The sequence below is a fragment of the Hypanus sabinus genome, chromosome 22 (genome assembly GCF_030144855.1).
Source record: "Hypanus sabinus isolate sHypSab1 chromosome 22, sHypSab1.hap1, whole genome shotgun sequence".
Classification (NCBI taxonomy): Eukaryota; Metazoa; Chordata; class Chondrichthyes; order Myliobatiformes; family Dasyatidae; genus Hypanus; species Hypanus sabinus.
In genome coordinates, this window is record NC_082727.1 from 42,049,865 (window position 1) to 42,075,883 (window position 26,019).

The 26,019-nt window shown below is 41.3% G+C and overlaps 1 protein-coding gene across 1 annotated transcript in view; it reads left to right on the forward strand.

Moving 5' to 3' along the window:
- The window catches only part of dntt (deoxynucleotidyltransferase, terminal), a 257,914-nt gene that overhangs the window by 152,996 nt on the left and 78,899 nt on the right, over positions 1-26,019 (forward strand). Inside the window, exons 8-9 of the mRNA XM_059947612.1 lie at positions 10,934-11,036; positions 16,683-16,982. Coding sequence (XP_059803595.1) covers positions 10,934-11,036; positions 16,683-16,982 — 403 coding nt within the window. The remainder of the gene's footprint in view (positions 1-10,933; positions 11,037-16,682; positions 16,983-26,019) is intronic.

Genomic DNA, 26,019 nt, shown 5'->3' on the forward strand with positions numbered 1-26,019 from the left:
CACCAAGGTATACGAGTGCTGTCCTAAGCTCCTCCAGCTACTTTGGATATCCCAAATACTATTTGCTGGTAAAGCAGTGTTGGAGACACGAGTGGAGAACACAATGTGAGGAGGGTTGTAGAGGTTTTCCTGGCTGCTCATGTGCAGAACCTATTCTCTCCTTGGGATGATGGGGACTGCAAAGAAAAAAACCATCAGGACCCTCACAGGGGCTGCTGAGTGACCTTCCAGATGACCATGGATCAAAAGGCAAGACTGTGCATCAGTGTTGCTGAGACACAAGCCAGGGCCTGATCTACCCAGGCCGGGTCACCTGAGTGAGAGTGTCTGATGCTGAAAGACCCAGAACTCCTGATGACCCCAGGTTACCTCACTGATGATATGTCCCAGTGCATCCTAGCGTGTATCTTAGCATCAATTCTGAATTACCTGTAACTCTTCTTTTTCTGATCTCAGCTCTAATCCTTGCCGTGTCTTCAGCATGCCCTCTGAGCTTCCCTCCTTTGAGGTGGAGTGTTTTGTCCTCAGGAAGGGCCTTACCTTTGTCTCCTTCACCTGCACCTCAGTGAGTTCCATGTCTGCCACGACTCCGATCTCTTCTCCTGTCGCCCCCATCTCCGAGCCCTCTTCTTTTGGCAAGAAATCCACACCCCACACTGATGACCCTTTCTTCCATCTCCAATTCTCCTCCTCTTCTTGGACACCGCGCTCTGATTCTCTGCCCGCTCTGGATTTTCTCATATCGAATTGCTAATGAGACATCAGCCATCTCGACTTCAACACTTTTCTCTCCTCCTCGAACCAATTACCCCTTCTGAATGCACTGCCCCCTGCTCTCTCCACACAAATCCCAACCTAGCCAACAAGCCCACAGTCAAAGGGAGTACAGTTGTACTGTGGTGGACTGACCTCTACCTTGCTGAGGCCAGGCAGCAACTCTCCCTTGAAGAGCTCCCCACTCCAACCATCAAAAAACTATCTGCCACCATCACTAACATGATCAACTCTGGAGAATTCCCATCCATTGCCACTAAAGTCTTTGTTCCCTTACCCTGCGCTACTCGCTTCTACTTTCCACCCAAGATCTACAAACATAACTGTCTGGGTAGCTCTATCCCTCTGCCTGCTACTGCCCAACTGAACTCGTGTCCTCATACCTCGACTCCAAACTATCCCCCTTGGTTCAGTTCCTTCCCACCTACATCCATATCTCTTCTCATGATCTCGATCTCCTCATTAAGTTTCAGTTCCCTGGCCCTGACCACCTCATTTTTCACCAGGATGTCCAGTCCTTATACACTTCTATCCCCCATCAAGAAGGCCTTAATGATAACTGCTGCTTTCTGTATAAAAGAACCAGCCATTTACCCACCACCAGCACCACCCTCCTCCATCTGGCAGAACTGGTCCTCACCCTCAATGATTTTTCCTTTGGCTCTTCCCACTTTCTCCAGACTCGACATGTAGCCATGGGCCCCTGTTATGCCCACCTTTTTGTTGGTTATGTAGAACAGTCTTTGTATCAAGCTGTCCCCAGTAATGCTCCCCAACTCTTCCTCCACTACATTGACAACTGCATTGGTGCTGCTTCCTGCATGCATGCATAGCTTGTCAAATTCTTCAACTTTGCCTCCAACTTGTCTCCATCCCTGGAGGTAAACTGTTGACTAACGTCTTTTATATACCTACTAATTCACAGGGTTGACTATACTTCTTCCCTCTCTGTCTCCTGAAAATATTCCCTTTTTTCAATTCCTTCGTCTCCACCATATCTGTTCCCAGGATGCAGATTTCCTTTCCAAGATGTCCTTCTTCAAAGACCAGGGTTTCCCTTCCCTCACCATTAATGCCGCCCCCACCTGCATCTCCTCCATTTCCCGAACATCCGTGCTCACTCCATCTTCCCACTGCCTTGACAACGATAGAGTTCCTTTTCCCCTTACCTACCACTGGAGGAGATTCCACATCCAACACATCATCCTCCACAACTTCTACCATCTCCAGAGTACCTCCCCCTCCCCCGACTTTCTGCAAAGATACCCTTGTCCATTTACCTTTCCCTATTAATCTCCCTCCTAGCGCCTATCCCTGAGAGCTGCCAAAGTGCTACACCTCCTCCCTCACCATCATTCAGGGCCCCAAACTGCCCTTCCAGGTGAGGCAATACTTCACCTGCAAGTTTGCTGGGGTTATCGATTGTGTCCGGTGCCCCCGACTGTGGCCTCATCTACATTGTTGAGACCCATCCTAGACTGGGGGACCATTTCTTTGAGCACCTCTGTTCCATTCACCAGAAGCAGAACTTGCTGGAGGCCAAACATTTTAATCTGATACCCATTCCCATTCCAAGAAATTGGTCCATGGCCTCCTCTTGTGCTAAGATGAGAGTGGAGGAGTAACACCTTATATTCTACCTGGGTAGCCTCCAAACGGATGGCATGAATATCAATTTGTCCTTCTGGTAAAAAAAATGATTCCCTCCCCCTCTCTCCTTCTTCTATTCCCCACTCTAGGCTCTTACTTCTTTTCATCTGTCTATCCTCATCTGTGTCTAGGTCCCCATCTTCTTCCCTTTCTCTTATATTTCACTTTCTTCTCCTCTCAGATTCATTTCTCTCCAGCTCTTTATCTTTCCTACCCACCTGGCTTCACCTTTCTCTTTCTAGCTAATCCTCCTTCCCCTCACCTCAACTTTCTACTCTGGCATCTTCCCCTTTCCTTTCCAGTCCTGAAGTAAGGTCTCAGCCTGAAATGTCGACTGTTTATTCACTTTTATGTCTTGCTTTGGCTTTCCAGCATCCGCAGACTTTCTCATGTTTATAGTCTCTTGTAACTATGTCTTTTACAGCTTAACCAAGAGCATCAGAGCACAGGGGTCTCTTAGGCTGCACCTCCAGGATTGCAGTATTTAGTCTTTATCTGCAGGAGAGAGTGAAGTTTAATGAGATGTGTAAGAGAGAAGGAATAGACAGATTTTCCAGTAAAAGTTCCCATGGTCTTCATTGATTCACTGCAATGAGGAAAAGTTTCAGAATGCAAGTGATTGGCTTAACTTAGATTCTTGCCATATTCTACACCCCAGAGAATGGCATCAGAATCTACAGGCAAGCAGTGTTAATCAAAAATTGTTTCTTTTTCCTTGCAAGATGCATAGCTGTCTCCTTTTCCATAGTTTAATCAGCTCTCATGAGTGCTGCAATTCCCTTTACATGTACGTAAGATTATCTAAACTTGCCTTGAGATTTCGTTAAGCTAGGAGTGATGTTTCTGGCATGCTGGCAACAAACACTGCCTGATAATTGCTTTTAGTATGGAATTCCATGCCTTCACAGGATCCTACTTTAGCCGTTAAACATAATATAGAATTGAATATAAAATAGTTTATTTTACACAGATGAACAAGCACAAGAAAAAGGGCTGTTTAGTTAATTAAATACAATTAGATATTTACTGTAGACAATCTTTTAAGTAACTCTCTAATAAAAGACCTGTAACTTCTACAAATGAAATGAATCTTTGCAGATAATTTTTAAGTATAAGCAATATCCACCTTCCAAATGTCAGAGATTTAAACCAACTGGGTGCTCCTTTGGGATTTTATTTTGGCGACCTTGCTTGCTTTAATTCAAACTAAGTGGACTCACTTGGATCTTTAATATCCTGAAAAAGAGATGAACAAAGAATGATAGCTTTTTGGAAAGCAGGCAAAAATATGGAAAAAGAATCAAAAATACATTGAATATAAATATTGTAATTTTTGCCTCTTTGCTGAAGGAAGCATAACGAGTGACTCGATTGTAAATTATCTTTATAATAGAGACCATAAGCAGAGAGACACAGAGCAGGAAATTATAGTGCATGCAAATTTGAAGCTTGTTATTATTGGGTTTATCTTGCAATTATAGATAACTTTTGTAAGAGCCTGCAGAATTATAAAAAATCATTTCAGTTAATTGATTTTGTTTACATTATCTGTGGATGAGGGTTAATGTTCGCTATGTACTTGTAGCTCAAAATATTGTTGATGCTGCTTTTTGTTCAATGGTTCAATGCTTCCATTTAATATCAGAGAATATATACAATATGCAACCTAATATTCTTACTCACCACAGACATCCTCAAAGCACAAAAACCCCAAAGAATGAATACTAGAAAAAAAACAAAATAACCCCAAAGCCCCCTGCCTCCTCACAGACAAACAGCAGTTATCAGCATCAGCCATCCCCCTCCCCTTCTCCCACTTATTCTAGCAGAAAGCATCAGCATTCTCACCACCGACCAGGCAAGCAAAAGCAAGTCCCCAAAGAGAGACCGTGGTACATCAAAAGCTGTTCATTCCAACAATTTGACATACCTCAGGCTTTCTCTCCCACTAACAAGGAGAGACAGATATCACTCCTTCCACAGCGAGAGGGGAGACAAGCAGTTGCTGTTTTGACGTTACTGTCACTGTCTGAAGCGTCACTTTTTACTTCAAGTTCCCCAACTTGAGAATTGGCAGCAAGCTCTCACCTCTCACTCACCATAGAGAGAGAGAGCGCGAGAGAGAAAGAAAAAATAGCGATCACCTGAGAGCAGAGGCCTCCGGCAGCTGCTCTCACTGTCATGATGTACCTGCTGCCCGCAATGCTACAATTCAGGATACCGAGGAGAATTTGTGTCCACAGGTCCGCACAAGGCTGCACCTCAAAGGCGCTTGACTTCAGAACACACCTGAAGATTTCAAAATGCAGCCAATTGGTGAGCTCCAAGAATGGGAACACACCACCTTGCAGAACCGCAGTATGAGAACCGCTGTAGATCACAGACTCCGACAGGGCCCCAGCCACCTTGAAAAGGAAAATAAAGACATTTGAGGAGGAAAAATTTAACTATTTAGCTGATGGGCTGGGAGAAGATACCCATTGGTGCTATCTTTACTTCTACCCCCAGTTGTAAGATTTATCACAAAATGTTCTTGTGGTCTGTCTTCTCTCTTGTAGGAGGTCCCTTTGGATCAAGGGTGACTTACTGATTTTCTGGGTTCAGAGGTGGCCAGTGTAGGGAATGCAGACTGTTTCACAAATGGGTACCTAGTGTTTAATGGGGTGAGTTGCCAAGGCAGTTTGTGAGATGGTGCACTCGCTCCACTGCTATGGAGCTGTTTCTGGCGTGCTCCCAACGCACGACCTCAAGGTCCTTAGTATCATCCCACTTTGAGTGGTCGTGGTACAGAGGAGCAGTGGAAATTACGCATTTCATCAAGGAAGCTGTGTGCATATTATAGAATATAGAACAATACAGCACAGGAAGAGACCCTGGTCTGTGCCAATCATGATGCTAATTTAAACTAATACCATGTACATGGCCATGGCCCATATTCTTTTATCCCCTGCCCATTCATGTCACTCTATATATGCCTCTTAAATGTTGTTTTCATATGTGCTTCCATTGCCTCCCCTGGCATCATGTTCCAGGTACCTACCCTTCTTTTTATTTAAAACATCTTGCCCATACTTCTCTTTTAAACTTTTCCCCCTCCCCTTAAATCTATGCCTCTTAACATTTGACATTACCACCTGGTGAAAAGAGCCTGATTACGGATTTAATCTATCCGTCTCCTAATTTTAAATACCTCTGTCAGGTTGTCCCTCAGTTTTTGACACTCCAGAGAAAACAGGCAATCCAAGATTGCCCAATCTCTCCTTGTAGCTAATACTCTCTAATCCAGGCAACATCATGGCTAATCTCTCTCCTAATGAGTCAAGTAGAACTGCATTATTACAGCTGCAACGTGACTTGTCAATACCGTGAGTCAAGTAAGTCTGCTGAGTTGTCAAGCAAGTATGGCTTCTTTCCCAGCCTTTCACTTGTGTTGCCAGTTTCATGGACTTGCACAACTTGATCCCTCTCTACACTATTACTCTCAGTAGTGGTGTATGCTCTGTACACCACTGCTCTTCAGGGTCCTGTCATTTACTGTATACTTTCCCCTTACATTTCACTCCCAGAATTCAACATCTCACACTTGTCTGGATGAACTCAGTCTGCCATTTCTCCGCCCATGTTTCCAACTGATCCATATCTTGTTGTATCCTTTAACACATCCTTGAATCTTTTCCTCCATTTGCCAAATAACTACTTTCCATGGCTATGTCTAATAAGATAATTGGTGACTGACAAGCTTGTAAGACTGTTTTGTGCTATATGATTTGCATTGTTTGAGTAGTAATTTTGCTAATTAATTGGCCGTAATAATGCAGTTTTTCAATTTTGTGTTGGTACATATTGTTCATTCATTATGTGCCATGTCATATGATGTGGGTGATCTGGTCTTTCCATGACCATGATTGCTCTGGGCAGATTTTTCTGCACAAGTGATTTGCTATTGCCTTCTTCTGGGCAGTGTCTTTACAAGATGGGTGATCCCAGCCATTATCAATACTCTTCAGGGATTGTCTTCCTGGCGTCAGTGGTTGCATAATTTGTGATATGCACCAGCTGCATCTATGAACATTCACCCCGTGCTCCAATGGCTTCACGTGACCCTGATCAGGGGGCTAAGCAGGTGTTACACCTGGCCCAAGGGTGACCTGCGAGTTGACGGAGGGAAGGATTGCCTTACACCTCCTTCAGTATATATGTATCTCCACCCCACCAGCTGGAAACCTATTGATATATAGCAAATTCTCCATATCACCAAATAAAACTCCCTGTTTTCTGCATACAGCTGGTTATTATTTATATTCTTTAATATAAGAAATTACTATTTATGGTAAAAGAAAATGTCTTTTAGCTCAACAAATTTGGCTTTTATTACGAACTCCGTAACTGGGTCACTTACCAGCAAAGATAGAGAGGTCCGTTGAAGTCCGATGATACTATTTTTAACAGTATTTATTAGTAGAAATACACAAAAATAATATCAATGCAAATATACAGATAATATACATTATCAATACTAAATCTAAAAGTGCGGGTATAATAATAATCAATAAGAAATAAGCTCTATCGTTGTCTAGGGGATAATGTATTGTCCGATGGAAATATAAAGTTCACGCAGGCTGGAGAGAGAGAGAGAGAGAGAGAGAGAGAGAGAGAGAGAGAGAGAGAGAGAGATAGAGAGAGAGAGAGATAGAGAGAGAGAGAGATAGAGAGATAGAGAGATAGAGAGAGAGAGAGATAGAGAGAGAGAGAGAGAGAGAGAGAGAGAGAGAGAGAGAGAGAGAGAGAGAGAGAAAAAAAAACAGTTACAGCTACGGGTCATTGCCGTGGCTGTTCAATTGTGACCTCTCCTTTAGCTAAACCATTCTTCCATGGTGAGCCCGCCACCCCAGGCAAGGGAGGACGCACACGAGCCCCCACCGGCTTTCGCTATGAAACGCTGTCACGGGATTTCTAGCATTTCTCCTGGTGCGTCTAAAGGGGTTGTTCCCCAGACCCTCTTTTATCCTTACTCACAGGGTCTCAGATGTCAGTCAGGTTGGGATGATGCAATCCCTCAACCAGACCACTCTGGTTGTCCCCTGAGGGGTTTCAATGAATAGTACAATACTCAATACACAATTCCGTCTCCAAGAGACAATGGCTGTTATCAGTGGTTCCGTTCCGCTGAGGCCAGGACACATTCCAACCCTTGTGGATTCTGCGTGTCTCTCTCTTATTTCCTGGGTCCCAGACCCGAATTAACAGCAATCTTGCGATTCTCAAAAAGGAGGGGGCGACTTTGTACTCTTCGGCCCCTCAGAGTTGTTTCACATTCATAACACTTTCAAGTAAATACATCAGTTTGCTGTTTCACTAACTCTGCCCATTTTTTTGTCCACTAAAAGATTAGATGAAATATAATAGACCTATAAGAAAACAAATCTTGGTAAAATTTCAAGTGCTGTCTTTATTCAAATGAATGGGTAGGAGTACCAATTATTTCCAATGGAACTGTCTTTGAAATAGCCACAGTGTCCTTAACATGTTAGGATCTTTCCATATTTTCTGTAGTAGATCAACACTAGATATTTTCATAATTGGGTCAGTACTGTTATTAGCAATGCTGGTTTTATCCCATGCTTTCCTTCAGACCACAGCACTGTTATGTCCCAAGATCCTGTATGTGTGTCCAGAGCAGTTCAAGAGGTGAATGGCAACATTCCTGAAGTCTCCATGCAGAAGATGGTCTGTGTAGCTTTCCATGCAAAAAACACCCTCTCAATGGAGCTGCACCATAAATATCTGGGGAGAAAAGTTACACAGCATTTGTTCAGGGCTCCAGGGAGAGCATTACTTGCAGAACCTAGCTGGACATTCTGTATTTACCTCTCAGGTGATTATTGAAGAGAACAAGGCCAAGTTGTGGAGTTCTCCCACTGCCTTACTTATTGTTACTGATACTCTAAACTCAAATAGTCAGATTGGCTGGTTATTTTTAAATACGTGCAGAAGCCACAGCTGATCTGAAAACTCATTTTGCATGCCAGGGCATTCTAAATGAGGTTATTTCAGACAATTGCTGACTATTTAACTGGAGGGAATTGCAGTGGCTTGCATGACAACATAAGTTATGTTCCTGCCTTCCAATGTATTTACAATCAAACAGCAAAGCCGAGAATGCAGTAATTGCAAAGCGAGTCCAGGAAAGTGCATGCATATAGCACAATACCTCAGTCTTCTGGCTACAACCACAACCTAAAGCAAATTGTAATTCCAGTGTTTTCCATTCTATGTTAATATACAGTTCTGTGCAAAAGTCTTAGGTACATATATAAAGCTAGAGTAAGATTTTTGCACAGTACTGCAGTAATTTTATGCATTGAACTGTATTGCTGCCACAAAAAAAGTCTAATTTCATTACATATGTGACTGACAATAAACCCGTTTCTGATGTGGGTTTCTATTGTGAGCTGAGAGTGGGAAGGGGGCAGGGAGAGGGGAGGGAACAGGAAGCACTAGAGCTTGTTGTGATGATCAACAAGCCAATTGTTTGGAATCAGATGACCTTGCCTGGTATATCTGCCCCCTGCACCACCTCCTGATCCTGGAACTGCTTCCCTGCCATTGCCCCACATCTGTCTCACGATGCTCCACCCTTGCCAGTCCAACATCCTTTACTTCCTGCCAGATTTACAAACCTACTCTGTGCTCAATGGTGACATAAGAACTCATACAATACAGAAATGTGCAAAAGTCTTAGGCACACTGGCTATATATAATTCTGTAATGCTACTGGTCTCAAAACTACTTGGCCCATGGAAATAAACTTGCAATGGGAGGCCACAGAGGTCCTGAGGGTGTCAAAGGTGACAGATTTTGAGCGGGATTGGTGCAGCGGTGGGATGGGGTAGGCACAGAGTGTTTGTCAAAATCTATCAAGAATTTAAGGACTACACTGGGGATACACTTAGAGACATTGTAGCAAATGATTTTAATACATTGAAAGGGAGCCAGGTAAACATGAGGGAGAATTGAAGGTTATGTTGATGGGGTTAGATAAAGAAGAAAGAAAGTTTGATGAAGCATAAACATAAGCATAGATCTATTGGAACAAAAGTTGTGTTTCTGTTTTGTGAACATTCTGTATTACTAACTGTGTATTTCAATGAAAGCAGTTCTAAGCTTATCAACTAGAAAAATAAGACTCCAAATAGTGATAGATTGGTGCACCCAGCTGCCATTCATTCACTAGTCCAAATACATTTGTTTAATTTCAAAAATTTGGAAAATAGAGAAAGAGTTGGATCAACATTATTGATTTTGTTTCTCTCTTGACAATGCTTTCTTAATCATTGTCAAGTAGTCAGAGGCATTGAATTGCACAGCACTCTGTTATTTAATCATTGCCGTTTTGTGACATAGCTTACAGATAAGCAGACAGCACAGCTTGTTAATCTTTAGTATATTGCTGATATTGCTGATGCTTTTAAGAGATATCAAAATCAGATTTATGACAAGTAATATTACTCCTCCCACGTCAGTAGCAAGTCTAGACTGTATTCAGTTTGGATGAAAGACTGGATCTTCCCATTTTTTAAAGCATTTGGTTATGGTTCATAATTTTTCACTGTTTCACTGATAAATTACCATCTCACATGAAATGATTTAACACAATTTTACAATTTCTTGTTGTTTATTCTTCTGGGCTGTGAAGTCAATGTTACTCCATTTATTATATATGCAATAGAAAACATGGCTTCAGGCTGTAGCGCTGCGGTATTTAACTTCCCTTTTTATGTACCTATAGTCTTAAAACAAAATATCTGAATAGTTAAATCGCAAGCACAGCCATGGTTTTGATTATTTGGTTTGCATTAGGGCAGGACAGGACCCTTGTATCAATGAATTCTTCTTTCTCTCTCTGGGTTCTGCAACCATAATTGTGTAGAGCAACACACACAAAAGGCTGGAGGATCTCAGCAAGTCAGGCAGCATCTGTGGAGAGGATGGTTTGGGCTGAGACCCCTCATCAGGAATGGACTGGATATCCAGAACCTGCAGAATCTCTTGTGTTCATAAGTCATGCTGTTTATTCATTGAAATACAGCATGGAACACTGGCCCTTTGAGACTCACCACCTAGCAATCCCCCGATTTAACCCTAGTCAAATCACAGAATGATTTACCAGGACCGATTAACCTACCAACTGATATGTCTGTGGGAAGAAGTCAGAGCACTGGAGGAAGCCCACATGGTCATGGGGAGAACGTACAAACTCTTCACAGACAACAGTGGGAATTGAACCCAGGCCTCTGGCACCGTAAAACATTGCATTAACCATCACACTACCATGTCAAAATAATGTTTATCTAACTAAACAGAAACTTCAACAAAGGTGGATTAGCATAATGATTCTTAATTATTTAAGAGTGTTTGATTGTACATCTCGAATTATTTATACAAAAATTATATAGCAACATTACTCATAGCTTCAAGGCTCTAAGCTCTGATCCTTTTGTTGTTACAGAGGCAAAGATGTTGGACATGATGTGGATTTTATAATCAGCTGCCCTGAGGAAGGGGATGATGAAGGTCTCCTCCAGAAAACAGTCAATAAACTGGACCGTCAGGTAAACAGCACATGAGTATTTTTGGGATAGCGATTTGAACATTGAGTTGCCATTCCAAATTGTCCTTGCGAATATGGTACTGAGCTACCCCCTTCAGCTGCTGCAGTCCTTCTGGTGAAGGTTCTCCCACAGTCCTTGTGGTAGAGAGATTGAGCAGTTTGATCCAGTAACAATGAAGGACTAGCAGCGTATTTCTAAATTAGGATGCTATGAGACTTCGAAAGAAACCACAAGCGGTAACACTTGCATGTAGCTCTGCACTTCTTGTTCTTGGTACGAGAATTATTAGGTTTGTCAAAGTACCACAGGCGAGTAACTGCAGAATGTATATTTTTCAGGTGGTACACACAATAATTACTATACATTGGTTTTGGAAGGTTGTTTAGAGATATTGATGCTGTAACAATCATCAACTTTAATTGGGCTGGCTTTGGGCTTCTTGGAAATTTCCTTTGCTGCACTCTCCCAGACAAGTGGGAAGTATTATTTTTCTCTTTCACTTTGTGGATGGTAGAAAGGCCTGGTGATCTGTTATTGGAGCCATGACATTATGTTGAGAAACTCTGCTGAGTTCTTGGTCAATAGGATATTATGGTGTGGGGACCATAATAGTAATAACATTGGATATTAAGAGTTTTGATAGACATGGTTACTGCTTGACATTTTTGTTTCAGATGTTACTTGCCACTTATCAGCTCATTCCTGGATATTGTCTACATCTTCCATGAGCTACTTCCTTTACTGAGGAGCCATGAATAGAATTGAACATTACACAACCATTAGTAAAATGTCCACTTCTGGCCTTACGATGAACTCTCTGATGATTGTGGATCCAGGGTCCTGCGCTATGGCTAGGTTAATTAATATAAAACAACCACAACATCTTTCTTTATGTGATAAATTACTACAAGTACGGGGAGGGTGGGGGGGGGTTTCTGCCTTGGACAGTCCCACACCTGGCTGTGAAAGAAAGAGGGTTGGGGATGGGGCTAGCAGTCCTATCTGTGGGAACCCAGAGCTACAGAATTCCAGCAGAAGCCTCAAAGACCTCATCCCTGGAGGATGGACCTTCAAAGATGGGCTACTTGAAAGACTGGTCCAGGACAGAGGACTATGGCGAGCTGCTGTCAGCAGCATATGGCCTATTAAGGTGATGGGCTTAGGAAGACCATGGGAGCTTTGCCTTTGAACCCCATTGCCTTTATTTTTACCAGAATCCTTGAAGCCACTCATTATCAACTGCTGCCTTAATATCAAGAGAAACACTCTCACTTCACTTTCAGAATCAAGCTATTTGGTTCTTGTTTGAGCCAACAATGAGATGAAGGGTCCTGGTTGTTGGTAAGTGGGTTATCAGGGAACTGGTAATCACTTGATTATCATGTCACATCATTTTGCTGATGATTGTGGCTTGACTATTTGGTTGGAGATCAGCTACATTGGATTTGTTCTGCTTTTTGTGAATGAGATACATCTGGGCAATTTTCCATGTTGTCTGTGCTTTAGCTAAACTAGATCGTCTTGGCTAGAAGTTCATCTAGCTCTGGAGCACAGGTCCTCCATATCAGAGCTAGGATACTTCCTGGTCCCGTGGCCTTCATCATATCCAGTTCTCTCTTGATATCACATGGAACAAACTGAATTAGCTGGAACTGAACTAGCCTCTGTAATGGTGCAGGAGGAATAGATACAAATTATGTGGATAGTCAGAGGCTTTATCCCAGGGCTGAAATGGCTAACATGAGAGGGCACAGTTTTAAGGTGCTTGGAAGTAGGTGCAGAAGAGATGTCAGGGGTAAGTTTTTATGCAGTGTGATGAGTGTGTGGAATGAGCTGTCAGTGACGGTGATGGAGGCAGATACAATAGGGTCTTTCAAGAGACTCCTGGATAGGTACATGGAACTTAGAAAAATAGAGGGCTATGGGTAACCCGAGGTAATTTCTAAAGTAAGTACATGTTTGGCACAGCATTGTGGGCTGAAGGGCCTGTATTGCACTGTAGGTTTTCTATGTTTCTATGTTTAAATCATTTAGAATTTTAGACTCAAAGAGCAATACAGTGCAGAAACAGGCTCTTCAGCCTAATTCATGCATTCAACCATGATGCCTATGAGAACTAGTCCCACTTGCCTGTGTTTGGGCTAAACCCTTCTCCAACTTTCCTATCGAAGTCCTTGTTTAAATGTCTTTAAACATTGTAATTGTACCTGCTTCACGTGGCTATATGAAACAGGCCACCAGAGAGAGTGGTAGGCATGGCTACAATTACCTCACTTAATAGATACTTGGACAGGTACTGTACATGGTAAGGAAAAGTTCAGAGGGATATGGCCCAAATGAAGCAAATAAGAACTTAGTCAGGCAACTTGATTTGTATGGGCAAGTGAAACTAAATGGTCTGTTTTGGTGCTGTACAACTCAATGATTCTGTGACTCTAAGCCTCTTGACCTTTTGGTCTCACCCAAAAGGTGAAGTAGCATCTGCCTTGTCCACTATGAGGACAGATAACTGGGGTAAAAATCAGAAGGAAGGGAACCAGATGCTCAGAATAACCACGTGAAAACATTTTTACAATGCCACATGGACCCCAATGAAACAATAAAAATAAGGGAAGAAGTGACTTACTCCTTTAGGTAGGTAGCATTTTATCAGCTTTCTTTTCAGCTGATCTTAATGAGCTGCAGAGATTTTTTTTCTCCAATTTGATTTTCACTTGAGAACCATTCTGTAATGATCAATAGCTCAGTTGTTTAGAATCAATGCCCTTGCCTGGTGTCTCAGGGCTGGGTACATCTGCACCTGCACCTCTCCTCGCCCCAGCACTCCTTTTCTTCCAACTGTCCCACACTCCACCCTCGCCATTCCCAACATCCTTTTCTCCCGCCAGATTTACAAACTGGCTCTCCACTCCACACTGACAAATACAGTACCGTGCAGAAGTCTTAGGTACCCTAGCTATATATATGTGCCTAAGACTTTTGCACAATTCTGTATATAATTGTTGTCACTGATACAGATATCAAATTGAGTCAATATACGAGGGGTGATTGATAAGTTCGTGGCCTAAGGTAGAAGGGGTCAATTTTAGAAAACGTAGCTCATTTATTTTTCAACATAGTCCTCTCCTACATTTATGCACTTAGTCCAGCAGTCATGGAGCATACAGATCTTGGACCTCCAGAAAGTGTCCACAGCAGGGGTGATTGATAAGTTTGTGGCCTAAGGAGATGAGTTATACAGCTCTCGTTACATGCACATGCAGTTCAACTCTGAGTGATTGTGCAGAAAGTTTGAAGTTAGTAACTCATCAGGGGTCATTGATAAGTTTGTGGCTTAAGGTAGAAGGAGATGAGTTATTAACTTCAAACTTTCTGTATACAGTAATCACTCAGAGTTAGGAGTCAAGTGAATTTTTTCCTCTCAGGGTGTTGGGAGTCTTTGGAATTGTCGTCCACAGTGATTGGGTGAACAGAGTCTCCAAATAATTTTAAAGCAAAGCTATACAGGTACTTGATAAGCAATAAACCATTTGTTTGGAGTCAAATGACCTTACTGCCTGTCCCATACCCCTCCCACAGTGCTCCAACCTTGCCATTCCCGACATCCTTTGCTCCTGCCAGATTTACAAACTCGCCCTCCGCTCCACGTTGACAAATACCGTGCTGTGTCTTAGTCACCCTGGCTATATATATGTGCACAGTACCGTCAGATTATACAGCTGATTAATCTACTGTAACTACTTAGCAGATACATTGCTGGCAGATTTTGTAATCCTCTCTTTATTTCCCTTCTGTTGATATCAGTGGATTTCTATTTTTTCATTTGCAAGGCACAGTTTGATTTTTTATGGGTTCATTAGCCACCTGAATATAGCTGGGAGCAGATGAGAGTCTGGAAGGAACAGGACAGTTGGGCTAACATCATGCACTTTCAACAGATCACTCTGATCTATTGAATGGTGGACTGATGAGATTAAATTCAGAGCCTTAGGTCATGAGAAAAAAGACCTGGTAGTAGTAGGCAGCCATTGATCTCAGGGGATCATGGGTTTGTGCCTCTGGGGGCCGTACGCCTGGGCAGGAAGGTCTGAAGACCCAGCTGTTGCCCAGACAGCGGGTTCCCCCTCTCCATGTCACTGATGTAGTCCAAGGGAAGGGCAAGCGCCGATACAGCTTGACACCGGTGTCGTTGCAGAGGTTGCCAGAGTGAAGTTGTAAACCCCAGCTCTGGATTTCTTCCTCGGGGTTTACTCCCAAAACCTTTCCCAAGGGTGGGTATGGCTGCAAGGCAGCGGAGTTTGAGAATCAGAGTTGTCCTCCTCCTAGGCGGGCTGCCGTCCAAGACTGATGAGCCCCACCCGCCTGTAATTCATTATTATCATCATAAAAAGCCCCAAACATTCATTATCTATATGTTTTTAACCATTTTTGTTTTATACACTTCACTTTCCATTGCCCCCTCACTGTTGTCTCACTCAGCCTGTCAAGGTGCTTTAAGAGCCCAAGAACACAAAAATCAGGAGTAAAAAAGGCCACATGACCATTCAAGTCTGCACCATCATACTTTCAATTATGGCTGAACTGATCTTTGGCTTCAACTCACTTTGTGGCTTTGTTCCCATAAACCTTGATCCTTCAGTACAGAAAAATCCACCTCAGCCTTAGATATACTTAATGACAGTTATTCACAACTGAAATATTAACTGGAGAAATGGTTGATGATCACCGTTCATTGAGTTTGCACTGCACAAGGAATACATCTGACACATCATTTTTTGCCTGGGTTAGGGCTTCAATAAGATCTATCAAGAATTATAATATTTCATTTATATGGCATTATGATGTGAAAAAAAATCCTAAAGTGCTTTCCAGAACTCCGAGAGAAAGGAAACTCAAATTTAATCTATTTCAATCCCTTCTCCAAGTTTAGTCTCCATACGCAAACCATTAATGATTTCCATATTAATCCTGGAGCATTACTGAAAAATGATTTCCATTTAATTGTAGAGAATTGACTGTTCATCATAGTATCGTCCTCTCAAAATCTCACATACTCCATAATATAATCAACATTTTAATAGGTCATGAAAAATTAAGGGAAACTAATAGCATTTATTTAAGATGTATAAGCATTTGTTCAGAAGTCTGACTACTGTGTACTTTGTACTACTGCAGAGCCGTAAAAACAATGCCTTTTACAAGCTGTGTAGACACTGACAGTCCTCTGGAGGCCTGGAAACCAATGATAAAGTGAAGGCAGCACAGGTTGACTTTTTGCATTGTAACCTTGTCATAGGAAATAACATCTTGAAAAGGTTTAGCATTAGCAATTAGGGTGGCCTGATATGGCAGCTCTGGCCTCCTATGTGGAAGATGAGATTTGTCACATGGAGTGTCCTTACAAAGCCATTTCTTTTTTTTAAACTATTTTGCAAATAACATGAGCTGTCAGAAGCATGAAAGAGAAAAATTGAATTTCACTAGCTTGGCAGTAGCTATAAAAATGTTGAACTGAAGGTCATAGGCAGATATCATTTTCTTTATATTTATGATATGCTGTTTTATAAATTTGGCAATTTTATCTTTGAATAACTGCTTTATATTTCTGTCAATAATTCATTTAAAGGTAATTTCCTTCTGTCTCAGGGTGTGCTTCTGTTCTGTGATTTTGTGGAGGCCACAATGGAAAAGAGAAAACTACCCAGCAGAAAATATGACGCCATGGATCATTTCCAAAAATGCTTTCTGATTCTAAAATTAGAGGAAAGACTTTTGGACAAGAGAGAGCTCAGTGTGGCCTCCAGGTCTGCAGTGAGGCTAAATGATAAGGGAACAGAACATGAAAACAAGACTATGATTAAAGGCTGGAAGGCTATCCGTGTGGATCTGGTTGTTGTGCCTGCTCAGCAGTATGCCTTTGCACTCTTAGGATGGACTGGATCAAGGGTATGTAAAATTCTTGTTGAGTTGTATTATAAAGCTTTAAGCAATGAAATGGATATGTATCTCTCTTTAACCAACAGTACCCAAGTAAGCTCACATCGCACTCAATAAGTCCATTAATGGCTCAGACAACATATCTCGTCTCAAGGTTTACTTCTTTCCAGCTAACTTCCACCCCGAACTCTAGGCAACGAAGCAGATTTTCTGATTCTTTGCAGGATGGAACAGAGACCAGTTAGTTTAAACTTGTGGTGAATAAACTTCCAGAAAGAAAAATCAGAGTCAGGATTAGCAACTTGGTTTAGGGTACACTGAATGGTGAAAGGCAAGGTGAATATCTTTTTAAAGGCAGTCCATGTCCAGCTAAGGTGTTAACAATTTTGATGATGTAATAGAGAGGTTAGCTGGCCAATGGCATAGTGGCATCTGCACTGGACTTCAAGGTGAGTGGTCCTAGGCTGAGATCTGGTCAGCTCCTTGCAAGCTTTCCATCTGAGCTGGGCTGAGCTAGCAATTCAGCCTCATAAAAACACACAAATGCTAAAGAAACAGCAAGCTTGCCACCCACAATGCTCCACAAGGTGCAGAGAGAACTAACATCAACAACAACAGAGTGATAATGGCAAACTTAAAGTTGATGTGGTATGTTTGGAGTGCCAAAAGGTATTTGATAACTAGCCACATTGTGGGATTGTCATTAAATTTAGACTGAGTTTGAATCAGTATGCATAGAAAAAAGTAATAATAATAAGGGGAAACAAAACTAAGTCTTAAGGTCAGAAAGCCTCTGTGTGTGTGTCTGTTTCCTTGTCTGATCACCAGTTTCCATAAGCACTTAAGGTTAGAGTGTAGAGTACAGTGTTGTATTCCTGAAGTCAGTACGGTATTTGTAACATTCAATGCTTTCGATGGATGTACAGAGACAACTTGCAGATGAATCAAAACTTGGAGGTTAATGAGGGTAATGACACATTTCAATGAGGAGATAGATATAAACAGCTGATGTAATGCACAGATAACTGATTGCTGACATTTAACGTTAAGCAAAATGAAATGTTTGTGGTCGGATGGGAAGGATCAGAATCAGGTTTATTATCACCGAAATGTGACGTGAAATTGTTTAACTTAGCAGCAGTAGTTATACACTGGAGGACAAAATGGTGAAGTATGTAGAAGAACAGAGAGTTCTGGGGGTATGTGTGCACAGTTTGTTGAAAGTGAAAGGGCGGGTTTCTGGGCTTTATGTGACTCATAAGGTAGAAGATCAAAAAGGTCACAACAAGACTTTATAAAACTCTGGCTTGGCCTTACTGGAGCTTTGTGTCCACTTATGGGCATTATGCTTTCTGAATGGTGAGAAGGCTTCCGAAAGGGTGCAGAAGAGATTTACCAAATGACTCCTGTAATAAGGGTCTTCAGTTATATAGATAGACCGTAGAAATGGAACAGAGAATATTGTGAGCATTTCAGATTTATAATCATGGAATTTACAAAGAGAGTGGATAAGGAGGAACTGTTCCTACTGATTAAATACAATGAAGCATAAGAGTAAAAGAGTTTGGCAAAAAAAACTAAAAATGCCGTGAAGAAAAATTTATGTGCAGAGTGGGTGAAGCATTTGGAGTAAATTTATAATGGTAGCATTGGAGGTAGTTTCAATTATAACATTAAAAAGGAACATGCTTAAGTACCTGAAAGAAGTTGCAGGGATATGGAAAGATGGTGGGAAGTGGAATCAGTTGCTCAACTCCTAGATACTGAAAGTACAGAACCAAGGGGCTGAATGGCCTTCTGCGGTATAACTATTCTGTGATTCTGTAAAAGGCAATATATAGGCAAATCAATTCAACATAAACCTTATTTTGGCCAGCTAAATATGGATTGAAACAGCAGTGAAAATCTATTTAGGACAGACAGTCACATTGAATAATTTGATACAAATAATTGAAATGCAGCCAGCCACGTCTAATCTACACCTACATAGTACTTTGGCCAAAGAATTAAATAAATCTTGAGCAGACATCCCAAAGACATAGCTGGCTGTCACAATTTTTAATAATTATTACATTAACTATTTTAAATTATACAGAAAGAAGACAGGAATCTAATTTTATAACTTTTTGGTTAACTTTCCAAAGAATATGTCAATATAATCTGCATTACAGTGGATGCAGACGATGTTGCAATTCTACATTATCCATTGCTCTTTGGAATCTCTGGCATCGGACATCCTGATACAGGGTCTTAATCTAAAACTTTGACTATCTCTCTGTCTCTCCAGACGCTGCTCAAAGTGCTGAGTTCCTCCAGCAATTTGATTTATTTTTTGATCCAAATTCCAGCATCTGCAGTATTTCGTGACTTCATTGGGGATCTATTGATTATTGCCACCTTCTCATTGTGTGCTTTTGCCAGTTTAAATCAATAATTGGATATTCCAAATATTGCTTGTCCTTTTAGATATTCAAGAGTTATTCAATTATTATACAGAGGAATAGTAATAACTTTACTATTGCTGCAGTTTCTAGGAGATAAAGGGCACATGCTCACAGAGACAGTGGGATAGAATGAGAAAGGCTTTAGGTAATTGATATCCAGTCAGCCTCATTTCAATGCTGCCTGTTTATTCCAACCCCAAAGGAGGTGGAAAGCAATAAACAGCAGAATGCTGCTTGTCCACATTAGAACATGATGAGGAGGGTCCCTTCTGCTTCTTCTGTGGGAAAGTTGAGATTTGGGGACCAGAGAATCCATAATATTGGAACTCGGCCTCTTTGCATAAGAAAGGGGAGTCTTAGATAATCTGCAAAGCTGCATAAATTCAATTGAAATCTGGTTTCTGTCTAGTAGGAAAGCCAAAGTAGCTTGAGGTCAAGATAAAATTACACTCAGTGTCTATAAAAAGTATTCACCCCCTCCCCCGGAAGATTTCATATTTTATTATTTTACAACATCGAATCACAGTGGATTTAATTTGGCTTTTTTGGCATGGATCAACAGCAAAAGACTCTTTCGTGTCAACGTGAAAACAGATCTCTACAAAGTGATCTAAATTAATTACAAATATAAAACACAGAAAAACTGATTGCATAAGTATTCAACACCCCCCCCCCCCTTTTAATATGACAGACCAAATCATCATTGGTGCAGTCAATTGGTTTTAGGGGTCTCATAATTAGTTGAGTGGAGATCACCATGTGCAGCCAAGGTATTTCAACTGATTGTAGTATGAATACACCTGAATCTGGAAGGTTCAACTGCTGGTGAGACAGTATCCTGGCAAAAACTACACCATGAAGTCAAAAGAACACTCCAAGCAACTCTGCAAAAAAGGTTATTGAAAAGCACAAGTAAGGAGATGGATACAAGAAAATTTCCAAGTCACTGAATATCCCTTGGAGTTCAGTTAAGTCAATCATCAAGAAATGGAAAGAATGTAGCACAGATGTAAATCTGCCTAGAGCAGACCATCCTAAACAACTGAGTGACTGTGTAAGAAGGGGCCTAGAGAGGGAGGCCACCAAGAGACTTCTGACAATTCTGAGGGTGTTACAAGCTTCAGTGGCTGAGATGGGAGATACTGCACATACAACAACTGTTGCCCGGGTGTTTCACCAGTCGCAGCTTTATGGGAGGGTGGCAAAGAGAAAGCCACTGTTGAAAAAACTCTCATAAAATATCTGGTAGAGTTTGCCAGAAGGCACTTGGGAGACTCTGAATTTTCTTATAGTCTTGGTGAGCGCTATGTTTAGTATTTGAAGAATTCAAATGGGAGGAATCCTGAAGGGAAACAACAGCTTACGAAATAATAATGAGTAAAATCATATTACATCTTAGCTACTTTACCTGTTTTGCTTGCCAATTCTTTATCTCTGTATATTTTCCTAGGCATTATCATTGCAATTTTTCTTTGTGTTCATTAATTGCCTGCTTTTTTTAATTCACTCTGAGGATGACAGTGCCCAACCTCAATGGTCTTTTGAAACTTGGTGATAAGCTGCCTTCTTGAATCTTATGTGGGGAGTTCCTGCAGTGTGATTCAGTGAGGATTAAGCTTCAGTGATACATTTCGAGCCTAAAATAGTATATTCCTTTGAGAGGAAAATGCAGTCAATGGGATCCAAGCTATCTGGTGCCTTAGCCCTTCTGTGTGGTGTTTTCCGCTGCTGCATATCTATAATTCCTTTTGTGATTCTCTCTTTCTTTGTTTTTGCAATCATGGGCTTGATTCTCTTTTTTAGATTTGTTTGTTTTTCCAAACTGTGTGCGTGGCCTCTGTTGGTCACAGTCGACCATGGGTACTGCGCCTCTGGTAGTCACTGGGAGTGGCTTCTCCAGGGCAGAGTTGGTATGGAGATCCGTCTGTTGGACCCTCCTCTCCAGGCTGATGATGGGTCCAAAGGAACGATGAAAGTTGATACGGTTTTGTGCCAGCAGCATCACAGGAGTTGCCGTGCTGGTGTTGGGTTCAGCAGTCAGCCACCTTCGGGACTCCGACTCCGGACTTTTCCTCGGGGTTCACTCCCAAAGCCTTTCCCGTGAGCGGGTATAGCCGCAATGCAGCAGAGGTTTGAAATCAGAGTTTTCCCTCTCCTAGATGAGCTACCATCCATGGTTACGAGCCCCATCTGCCCGGAGAAACTGGTTTTAAGGTGCCAGTGGCTTAAGTGAGAACAGCTCCACTGGGCATAAGAACCATGCCTCACATGAAGGCTAGGGATTGGATTTGGTTGTCAGAGGCTGTTTGAGACGCACGCCAGGAAGAGCTTTTGTTTAGCAGTGGGAGCTTGTCCCCGCTACCACCCTTCGGCTATGACTTCCTTTGGAACCTTCTCCAAACTAAGCTTCAACATAAAGGCACCTCAATGATACCTGCTCTACTCTTTCCACACTCATGACACTGTGTGGCTAAGTACAGCTCAAATGCCGTATGTAAATTCTTTGGCCTTCTGTACACCTCCTACAAGTCTCCTCATTGTCTTCTGAGATTTTATCAGCGGCAATGAGAAGATGTACAGCAGTGAGATTTATGAGCTGGTTGAGGCCAGTCATAACAACTACATCACTCTCAGCATTAGCAAATCCAAAGAATTGATTGTAGACTTCGGGAAGGGGAGGGCAGGAGAACAAGCACCAGTTCTCATTTATAGGTCAGCAGTGGAAAAGGGTCAGCAGCTTTCTTGGGTGTCAACATCTCCAAAGGTCTGTCCTGGACCCAATACCTTGATGCAATTATGAAGAAGGCACTCCAGTGGCTCCACTTTGTTTGGTGGTTTGGAAGACTTGATACATCAACTCTTACAAATTTCTACAAAAGTACAGTGCAGAGTTCTCTGATTTTTATATATCACATGTGTATGGGGACTCTAGTTGACAGGATTACAAGAGGCTGCAGAGGGTTCTACATTGAGCTAGCTCCATCAGGGACTTAACCCTCCAACCACTGAGGACATTTTCAAGAGGTGTTACCTCAGGAAAGCAGTATCTGACGTTAAGAAACCTTACCATCTGGGACATGCCCCCTTCTTGTTAATACTGATAAAGAGGAGGTACAGAAGTCTGAAGACTCACACTCAACAATTCAGGAACAGCTTCTTCCCCTACATCATCATTATTCTGAATGGTCTATGAACCTATGAACATTAATTCATTATTCATTTTTGGCCCTATTTATTTGTTTTGTAATTTATAGTAAACTTGATGTCTTTGCATTGCACTGCTGCAGCAAAACAACAAATGTTATGTCTTGTAAGACAGTGACAATAAACCTAATTTTGATTCCACTTTTTCCTTGTCTCCATTGGTTTTATATTGATTATGTCTGTGTCCATGTTGCATCCCCTTTATAAACATTTCTTCGAACTTTTGTATTTCTTTTTGTTTTCCTGTGTGCTTAACTCTGTCACTTAGCCAAAGCATAGACGTTGTTTGAAACTGCATTACAAACTCTGCAAGTTAAATATAGTGTTGCACAATGATTTGAGAATCTGTGAGACATTTAGAGAATGTCTCAGTGGCCATTTAGGTTGAGTTGCTGCCAACAACTGAACAAATATGTCAGTTTGTGTCCTTTTGTTTTAAGGTACATAACTGCTTCAGGAAGAGAAGATTACTACAAAAAGTTGGGAGATTTGCCAGGTACACAGATTGTCCAGTCAGTTCACCTTGACACCCTATTTTTGGCTCACTTTTACAAAGGCATCAAAGGAGAAGGTGCATAATATACAGCATAACAGATGGTCAAGGGATGAAGTACAGACATGTTCAGGTCTTTGATTGCTTAGGGACTTGTAGTCCTTGAGTGATGACATGGTATGCACTTCTGTAATCCATCTTTCAGCCTATCCCAGCCATAACCCATAAAAGATAAGAAGTTATTTATTAAAATACAGCTTGCTTCTTGTTAGTGGAGAGGATGTTGGCACAGAAAGTACAAAACAAAACAAGAACATATAAAATATGAATGTATTTACAAATTATTCACTGTGATCGTAGTAATGACATACATTTGTTGAATGAGAAAAATAGACAAATTCTGGTTTCCCTTCTAATGATATATTCTGCATTACCAATAGGATAAATGCTGAGCATGAAAAGGCAACATTTATCACATACTTAATAAAACTATAGTTTATTTAAAAGTTAATCTACTTCTTTGCTGCCACTTAGAATGACCATTGCAGTCTGTCTTGTTAAATTTATATTTTAACTAGCTCCTCATCTTCCATGCTTGCTTAGAATGCACAGAGAAACTCATCATATTATATTGAAGTGTCTCATTATATAATGCAGATAGAGTGAAGATTCAGTGTCGTAATTGCTTCAAAATCCTGCTCTCTGCTGCTTGCTTATCAGCTTCTGAGATCGGAAAACCATACTGAAGGACAACTGTGATCCATTTTAAAATTAAAAAAAAACTGATGCCAGAAGCATTCTTCAAAATGTCAGAAACATTCTGAAGATTTTTGATGACCTCAGCCATTGAGGATCAACTAAAATCATAGACATCAAACAAGCAAGAACTAGCTTGAAAGACGCTGCTGCGGTAGCAAAGTCATAAAACAGTTTGGAAACAATTTTAATCTGTTTTTTTCAATAAATGGCAAAAAAGTAAAAGTACAGATAAATGCATAATAACCAAATAAATTTAATAAGGGTATGTAAAACTATGAGAAGTAGACAGGGTAGTTTGAGTCTTTTTTTAGGGTAGAAATGTCAAATATTGGAGGGCATGGCTTTAAGGAGAAAAGTTAAAAGGAGATTTGCAAAGCAAGTTCTTTTACACGGAATATAACATATCTGTAACATGCTGCTAGGGGAAGTGGCGAAAACATACAAGAGCAACACTTGGGAGGAATTTAGGTAGTTACCGGAATACATGAGAAATGGAGCATCATTGACAATGTGCAGGCAGATGGGATTAGTTTCATTTGCCAGTCGTGGTCAGTATGTCATGTGTTGAAAGGCCTTTTCCTGCACTGTGCTGTATAGTCTATGCTCTAATGTTTAATGGTGTGATATTAATAGTCTCTTGCATATTATTTTAAAAATTTAGATTACAGGTTAACGGCTCTATTCAAGTTTCAGGCAATAGAATTGTGCTTAAGTGTGGTCGCATTTCCAACCTGAACTGTAATTTAAATATAGTATTTTTCAGAAGTATTATGTCATTTTACCACACTGTAATGAGAACTTTCTGAATGAAGGAAAGTATAGGGTTGGATGTGACTTCATCAGAAAGTCTGGAGTAGGTTGTAGCAGGTTTATAAATCCCTAGATTTTTATTTTCTGTCAAGAGCCGCCTTGATATTGAGGGCAGTCAGCTTCACCTCACATCTGGAATGCTGTTCTTTCGTCCAGCTTTAGATGAAAGCTATTATGAGATCTGGACCCATGTATTCCTGGTGTAATCCAATATGAAATCAGTGAGTAGGATATTAATGAGTAAGTGCTACTCGATAACACTGTCAACAATCCCTACTGTCAATTTGCTGGTGAATGAGAATTCACGGATGGGGTGTATAGTTTGCCAGATCAAATTTGCTCTGTGGCTAGGACATGCTTGGGCAATTTTCCACACCACTACACGCCTTTGCTTTTGGTACAACTAGATTTGAAGCACTGGTCTTCATCACTGCAGCCTGGATTTGCCACTGCAGTGGCAATATACCTGGAAATTAGACCGTGTAACAATGTACTTTTGTGCACTATATGATTCAGAAAAAAATAAAACTGAAGGATAATTGGAGACTGAACTGCATGATGAAGTGCTCTTCCTAACAAATCTGTGTGTGTTTGGAGTAATATTGTACAGATGAGCTCAGTTATATAAAGGAGCATCCAATGTTGTGCAAAGTACCATTTGTAGAGTTATCACCTGCTTGAGTGTGGCCATGGAGGTCGATTTGGACCCCATCGGTAAGCATTTACTTGCTTGACATTTCCTCCCATGTAAACCCCTTAGCTCACACCTTCCCCATCTCCTGGCCAACCAGATTCCAACACAAACAATGATCTATCAGTCACATCACTCAGCCTCTCAGACTGAACACCCTCACATAACCATGTCCTCATACTACTCTGCCCTCTCTTCGCTCCCACCATAACCAGCACAAAACCCCTATCTACCAACACCCACACGCATACCCACAACTGCCCAACCACCTGACTTGGCTAACAGCATCCTACTCTGAGATTCCCATAGTCCAATCCCAGCTCAACGACTCAACCACCCTCATCATCTCAGCCCAATGATTTCCCCATTTACAGGTTGTCAACCCCAGGTCAGTGTGCTTTGTATGACAATGAGTTTTGTAGCAGAGGGCCCTTGGCTCTCCTTCCCCCAACAGTGTAACTGGGCATTTTAATGGACCTAAGCATTCATCAATACGGAGTACATTTTTTTTTGGATATCATGTGAAATGAATTAAATTTTCTAAAGCCTGGCACCTCCAATTAGGGAGACCTCAGAAAGAGACAATGTATAATTGGCAGAACTAGCATATAGGTTTACAATTGTGGACAATGGTACAGGGAGAAT